This window comes from Chelon labrosus (genome assembly GCF_963514085.1).
Source record: "Chelon labrosus genome assembly, chromosome: 2".
NCBI lineage: Eukaryota > Metazoa > Chordata > Actinopteri > Mugiliformes > Mugilidae > Chelon > Chelon labrosus.
The window spans coordinates 13,894,890-13,902,902 of record NC_140338.1 but is presented as its reverse complement, the minus strand read 5'-3'; the positions used below and the strand labels follow the sequence as shown (position 1 = coordinate 13,902,902).

Sequence of the window (8,013 nt, the reverse complement as noted above, 5' to 3'; positions counted from 1 at the left end):
AGACAGAAACAAGAGAGGAGAACACAAGAGCCACAGTTCCTGAAACAGTTTTATGATAATTCATTTTAATATAGGTATCATTCTGTAGGTGTCTCCCACGCGCAGGTAAAGACGGCGCATGCAACACATGTATACCGTCTCTTAACACAATTTCTTTGAAGTTGCTTAATAAAAGTTGCCCTCTGCTCTTCATCATCTTCCTCTTCTTATTCTGCATTTTGCATAGTAAACACTTTGTTCGCCCATCTTTACCCCCCTTGTTTCTATCTCGTCTTACTTATTTGCTAAAAAAATGTAATGATGCGAGTATTAGCTGGGCACAGGGAAGGTAAAAGAACAGGATGAAATAGAGATTTAAGTTTAGCGGAGGAAAAATGAGAAAACAAAGTCAGAAAAAGTGGCCGCTGAGAGTGCTGGGATGGCTCTGTGAGGAATAGATAATATGAAAACCACTGCTAGCTCTAGATCTCATTCCTATTTACACATACACCGAAACACAAGTCATACAGGACTATTACATCTACTTTATATGTTCATTTCACAGAATCTCACATTTTCTCGTCGAGGGCGGCCAAACAGTCTTTGCTTCGCGCTTTTGTAAAGCAAACTATTTAGCCACGCTTGTGTCAACACTATTAGAGATACACAGCATCCAGAGTGGAGCTTGGTTTGAGCATGGATATTTCGGAACAGACTCGAGACACCTCGCGAGGTTTTTTTCTCCTCCGCGATGTCGAAATCTTAACAAACTACTGTACCAACGAACATGGCATGCATAGAGGAGCTGCACCACAAAGACTGTATAGGCCTACACAGCACTAACCCACTGCGTACACAGTGCCATAGAGAAAAGAGAAAGAGAGATTAAGCAAGAGGAAAATACATTTTTAAATATCACTGCCAAAACAGGCATTTGGGGGGATTTTTTTTTTTTCTTTTCTGTTATTTTTAATTATTTTTGCATCCATTTGGAAGACGACACGTGCTTAAGACTAAGTTCAGGACTAACTTAGACATGAGGTTATAAACCAGGATCATTTAAAACCTTTTGTTCCCTCCGGACCACAGCCTGCACAGACGCATGTGTGTGTGCATGTGTGTGTGCATGTGTGTGTGCATGTGTGTGCATGTGTATGCATGCGTGTGTGTACATACATGACATATTGATCGTGGAATGTTCATGACGCAACCTTAACAGGCTGAAGAGAAGGAAATCAAGTAAACAAACACACTGCAGGTAATCGATAGAGCATATACACACAGTTACACATTCACTGCGACTCTTGATCTCCACCGCTGCATTGACCTGCGAGGGCATGAGGTCCATGTGCAAACTAACCACGCAAGGAGTTATTTTTTTTTTGGAAATTGGTCAGACTCAGTCCCACTGAAACGCAAACCTTCTGCAGGTTTAGTTCTGCTCTGCAGTTTGTGTGAGTAGATGCGAATATGCGAATATGTACCAAGGTGTGGTTATGGTTATGGTTACCGTCCAGTTTGAGGATTTTTAGGTGTATAAATAAGACATTGAGGATCGAATGCTGTCAGGTGACTGATGTGTCTTTGATTAAAACGGAACAACTGGGCTGCACAGGTTGGAGCTGAGTCTTGCCCGGGGCTCCTCAGACTTGTATGATGAACTCAGGGTTGGTGTAGGAGAAGCCTTGAAATTCGTTCTGGTCCAAGTTCATGATGAAGAGCTTGTCTGTCGGCGTCAGCTCCACCGCCATCTTTGTGAACTCCTTGTCGAAGTTGCCCACGTCTCGGCGAGATTTCTGCCACAGAGAGACCAGAGGAAAGGGGGTAAACGGAGAATGGTTAGAACGGTTGAAACGGAGAGAACCGGTGCAGCGGTGAAAAAGGGCAGCTTTAGTGGAAGGTTGACGACGAGCCATGGACAACTCTCTCATTGAAGCACAGAGATGAGGGGTAGAGAAGGAGGCTTGTAGAGCACACGCAACAACACATTTGAATAATCAGTGCAGAGGTTGGGCTGAGTCATGGTTTAGCAAAACAAAAGTATCTTCAGTCTCAAGTCTGTGGAGAGTCAAGTCTCATGTATTGTGAGGGCTGGGGTATGATCATGTCTGCACAAGCTAGAACATGCTTTTCTTAGCGTACAAAGAAGACGCACTTAAGAGTTTCGTCTGGATTGACTCTTGTTCAGATTGAGATGTCGTTTTTGTGGATTCAAACTGATCATCCCTAGATTAAACGTTATAGTTTTGCATACGTATCTAAACCTGATCTCTGCAGGCTTTGTGTGCATTTGTTCAGACGCTGAACACATATTAACACGTGTATTTATTACTTTCAAATGTTTAACAGCAATCTTAACTGTAGCCAATGTTTAAGAAATACTTAAATATAATATTCCTCCCGCACAACCCCAAATGCATTTTTAAATTGCACCTTTCCAAACCCGTGCAATGATGTATTCTGTGACGTTTCACTCGCTGACAAGTATGAGCTAGTCAACACGAATGCAAAGGGTAGATTTTAAATACTTGTAATAAATAAATAATCTGTTTTTGGAGGTAAGAACACAACGTCCGTGTCCTCAGTTGTACGGGAGCTATTGTCCTGTTTGTATGTTGATGTGTACACTTCATTAGCAAGATCAGATTTTGCTGTTTCGCACGACCAAACAGACCTTTCCCTCTTTTTATTTTTTTCCCTCCCACTGCTGGATTGATTCATAGTGTCAGGAAAATTATCGCTGCAGTAACGAGTTTTAAAACCTCTAATGGATTTAATAAAGCGTGCAGCTGGAAATGAGGTTGATCGGAGCGGCTAGTAACAATAAAGATTATGCAATCAGAACAATGACCTGGAAGATGCTGAAAAGCTTTGCAGGGCTGAGGGGAACTGCACAGTCAGATGATAATAATGGGTTTGTCACTACACATAACCCCCCTGGTGATTTGAGTCATCGTGTAAAATATATTGATGAGTGCAGCTTTTATCTTTGGCCTTAAGGGGGACAACAAGTCATTCGAAGCCAAAGGACAATGTTTTGCTTCCTGCAATCATTCCTCTTGTTAAAATGACTTTTAAGATTTCCTGTTTCGTATGTGTGTTACATGAAGCCGACTGGAGGCAAATCCACGGTTCTGTATTCAAAAGCTCATCTGAAGCTTGCATGAGTAAATTTCTTTAGTACAGAAGTACCTTTTGCAATAGTTCCTGCTTAAAACCACAAATAAAGGGATCTCTCAACTTTCAGTGTGAACAAAAACTACGTTTACAGGAAGAAAAAGTAGTTTCAGTCTTTATAGTCAGACTTTAAAAAGTGCAAAACTATTTGTAATTCTTAATAAGTCTAAATGAAGTCATGAGTCATATGCCTGTGTGATTTTGTTTGTGTCAAAGTCCAGTGACTTTGGAGTCACTTGTAAACGGCGCCTCAAAAAGTTGGGAGTCTATTAAAAAATAAATAAATAAAACCACACCACTGACTCTGTACAGAACTGGGGGAGCAAGTCGACGAAAAACAAACACACCCTGTCGACAAACCCAGAGACATACTCAAGAGATGGAAAACGAGCCACCAGAGCCACTTCAACAAGTACAGATGCAGAGAGATCCAAGACAAACTTCCAAAGCCAGAGAGAGACAGAGAGAGAGAGAGAGAGGGGAAATGTTCCAGTACAGAACAGACAAAGATCGATTGAACAGACCAGCTGCAGACCAAATCACAACCGGAAAGGATTTCACACGGGGAGGTGAAGCAGTGAGCCCCAGGCAAGACACATGTATCACACATACATCACATCACACTCACACACACACACACACACAAAGCGTTTAGTTTCCTACCTCCTCCTTTTGTCTCATCACAGGGCTTCCAGCTGAAATGAGGAGGGACTGGAAGCTTTCCCATCTCTACCACTGGTCCACGTATTCACCACTAATTCAGCTCATTGTTGTGCATGAAGCAGATGTGATGCAGATGTTTTACGTTCATAGTGTCTCTGCCTCGTAGACAACACTTTATTTTAAATCCTTATATGTAGAGACTGTATGCAGCAATAGAACAATAAATGGATAATATAATGTAGTTATCTGTTATTCTAAACTGTTGATTTGACATTTATTTTTAAGTTATAAGACGCACTTTAACACTAAATCCTAATTTATGAGATAAGTTCCAACATTTGAGTAAAACTAAGCAGACAAATGTGGTTATACTTCTTGGATGAGAGCTCAGCATCCCCAGTAGCAGCCAAAACTATTTCTTAAACGATCATAATTAAAGAAGTTGGTAACATTTTTTGGCACAGTTTCTTTTCTACCTGGAGCATCAGAAGCTTTTCTTGGACGTTTCCTAGATAACATTAATTCTTCCTAAGCAGCGAGTGAAAAGCTTAAAAGCTGTCGTCAATGACAGAGATTCAGGATTCATGGAACCTAGTTACATTAGTAACTACTGATTCTCTGCCATAACTACTGTAGACTGCTCCATCTTGTTATGGTTGCTACAGCTTTCAAGTAAAATGCATTGGTGCGATGCATTTAATGTCAACCAGGAACTTCTTTGTCGAGCTCTTAAGAGCAGCAAATGTTCATTTCTATATCCAAAAAAGTTTTTTTTAAAAAAAGGCTTGTATAGTCTACAAGTCTACAAGTCCAGTGGCCTTTTTTAAACCTTTTTTGGATACACCATGATCTAGATGACTGAGAACCTTCACAGACGTTCATTTCTATATAAAAAGTTCTGCAGTCTTTTCAGTTCCTGGATGAGATCACTATCGTCTCATAGCGTCACCTTGATTTGACCAGGCTGATATCAAAACATTTCTTTTCTCTTTTGTTTAGAAACACAAGAAAATATCAGGTTAACTGTATTATTTGACTCTGTGGATGACTTGCTTACAACTATATTGCAGTTTGTGCTTTCATCTACAGAATTATATAATTTACACTGATTTGCTTTCTTGTCTTATACTAGATGAGAACAAAACCAAGTTCATATCTGAGTTATTTAGCTCAGGCGACTGAGAAATTATCCAGCAAGTAATCTTTCATAAAACAACAGATAAAACACAATGGAGTGATGGGTGCATTTTTTTCTTTTTCAGCTTGGGACCAAGCCAGGAAAGCTCTTTCCCCTCGGCTCATGTGTTTATGCTAAGCTAAACTTTTCTCCTGGCTGTCAGAGAGCAAGAAACCAAATAAACCTACGTGTGGCAGCAGAAACAAGGCAGACACAGCAGAAGTAGTCTGGTAGGCACCAGTGAGTATATTATCAGTTTCCAGTCATACAGGACAATTACACGATCCACAGAAGCATCTCTCTCATCCAGAAACAATTTATCCAAATGTCTCTCCAATACAGAACTCCACGTGTGCATATATATATATATTATATATGTATATACTTTCTCTGCCGTATCTCTGGTTACCTCCACATTTGTCATCATCACCATCGTCACAGTAAGTGCTCACTTTCGCCCCACCTTAGAACATCTTTCCAGCGAGCGTCCTCATAAAACAAAAACAAATCTTTGATGTCGCCCTGCCGCCTCCTCTCCTTTTTGATACGAGCTCAAAGAACAAGATTTGACACATTGTTACTACCCTGCATTGTTACACAGTTACAAAAGTATAATACAACTCAAGACAATTCATATATGAAAACGACTCTCCAATTGTATTGTGTTGTTGGTGAACAGATAAGCTATAATGCATATTATAATAATCATACACGTACTGCAAAAATGGCACGAGATGGCTGCCCTTCATCACAGTTCTTGAGGACAATATTCTTTCCGCATCCTCGTGATTCGGGACCACATTTTGGCACTTTTGGACGTCCTGTGTCTGAGACCTAACAATCTACCAGCTTCACGAGACTCGGAGCGGCTTCGTCATATGTGAAATTCTCCAAAAATGGGTGTTTACAAGAGAAGAGATATGCCCCCCGTCATTAAGAACACAGTGTAATGTGGAGACTGTTTTTTTTTTGTTTTGTTTTGTTTTTTGGGGGGGAGGAAATGAATCAGGAGAAAAGCAACGAGCTTTCAGTCAACCTCCACTGACTTGACAGGGACTAAAACTCTTGCTGACTGCATGTGTAAAGATTTCTACTCTCTGACTGGTTAAAAATGAAATCGACAAGAAAAATAAAAAATAAAAAATGCAGTAAAGCTCACCACGACACTGATGAACAGAAAGTGTATAAGTATTTGGTCCTATAGACAAAAATAAAGTCAACATTAGGAAACTGATTAGTAGCTACTCAAACAATCATAGCAAAGCAATTGGTCAGTTTTCACTTACACTGCATGAATTACCAACATGTGATCATAGTACACTCAATATCACTGACAGGGTGTCATAGTCATTAGTCAATATGCAGTTACAGGCAGGGGTGATAGGGAGACAGAGCAAGTTCAGGACTCTGACCTCAACCTGCTGGCATGAGCAGCAACCGGGCAGCATTCAGAAGCGAGCAACATATTCTGCACTAATGATAGAAATCCAGCCAGTGGAGCCGATACAAGAGCCGCCGTTGTAACATGACAATGCTAAACTACAGTAAACTGAGAACAGTGTCACCGCTGGAAACTAGACCAGCCTCCTACTGGCACCTTGTCACATGAATATCTGATTAATTTGCTTGACTGTTTAATCATTTGAGCACGTGTCTGCATTTCCACATGAACGTGAACTACATCATTTAGGCATTTAGAGAGATGCGCTTATTTGATTTCTTCCCCAAGGATTAGATAAGAACATTAATAACGAACTTATATTTTGTTGGTGCAGATATCAGGGACTTGAGAACTGGAGGTAACTAATCATGACTACTGCTAGGAAGCTAATTCTTTTTATAATTTTTTCTAAAGTCTTTAGCTACACCCCATCGTTACAACTCATCTAAATATACAAGAATTTGCCAAAAATTCTACAAGACTAATAATCTGCAGCCATGATAGCAGCTTTGTGGAGCCTGTTATTAGGCTCAGTGCTCACCGTCTCAGTTAGCATATTAGCAAATTAGCACAAAACCCCAAGTACGAATGAGGCTAATGGTAAAGTTTTTGGTTAAATCTTGAATTGCAGTGTGAGAGAAGAACATTTTTTAAACAACTAAACAAAAAGTCAGTGTGTAATACAGTGAGATCTGGATGAGCACAAAACATGCTAACAGATTAGCGCTAACATTTCTGTAGTTCTGGTCAACATCTTTTTGAGCTATAAGAAGACAGACTGGTCAGTTCTGGATGCTTCCAAACTTTATGCTAAGCTAAGCTAATCACTTCACACTTAAACACACAGTTAATGCTAACTGTTCTTATCCTACTTTGATAAAAAATACAAATAAGTGCATCTCCCCCAAAATGCCCAGCTACTCTTCAACGTTTCACCCCGCCGAATGCAGCCTGGATATGACATCATGATGATTTTTGTACTTTAGTTTTCCTATACATTATGCTATTGTGAGGGGGGGGGGGGGGGGGGGGTTCTAATACAGCCCAGTGATATGTGGCATGGTCAGTGAGATGTTTGAGTGTACTCAGGGTTAACAAATGAGAAGCCGTGGAACTCTTCCTGGTCCAGGTTGGCTATAAGCTCCTGATCTGGGGGGGTCAGCTCTGGGGGGTGGCGCGTGAAAAAGCGATCAAAGTTCTCCGCATCACGCCCACACTGCCATGGAGAGGAGAGGAGAGGAGAGAGATGGGGGAGGGGGGAGGGGGAGATGGAGTGAGTATGATGACGGATGAGAGGAAACAAAGGACAACAACAAACAACAGAGAGAAAAAAGAGAAATACGACTAAAACATGGCATCAACCAATCAAATCACTCACAGCCGAAACTGTGGATTTCCATTGGTCTATATGCAAGCCAGTGAAATCTTAGCTTCATCATTGGTGACTACGCTCACATTCATCAGGGTAGTGACCAATGGCAGGTGATGGTTGGGTTCAGGGGATGAGCGATCTTATCGTTTCTATGACTTACCTTGCACTAAGTATGTTATTCTCTTCCTTACTGTGAACAATTTC

At 40.8% G+C, this 8,013-nt stretch overlaps 1 protein-coding gene across 2 annotated transcripts in view; it reads right to left on the bottom strand.

Moving 5' to 3' along the window:
• Nucleotides 1-442: 442 nt before the first annotated feature.
• LOC311498700 (protein kinase C beta type-like) overlaps nucleotides 443-8,013 on the bottom strand; it is a 33,031-nt gene continuing 25,460 nt past the window's right edge. The window contains exon 17 of one of the 2 annotated variants that reach the window (XM_084559404.1): nucleotides 443-1,775. In XM_084559404.1, the coding sequence (XP_084415530.1) occupies nucleotides 1,623-1,775 (153 nt within the window). In that variant the 3' untranslated portion in view covers nucleotides 443-1,622. Of the gene's footprint in view, nucleotides 1,776-5,219; nucleotides 7,654-8,013 lie in introns of those variants that run through there. The other variant, XM_084559403.1, reaches the window with a different exon arrangement.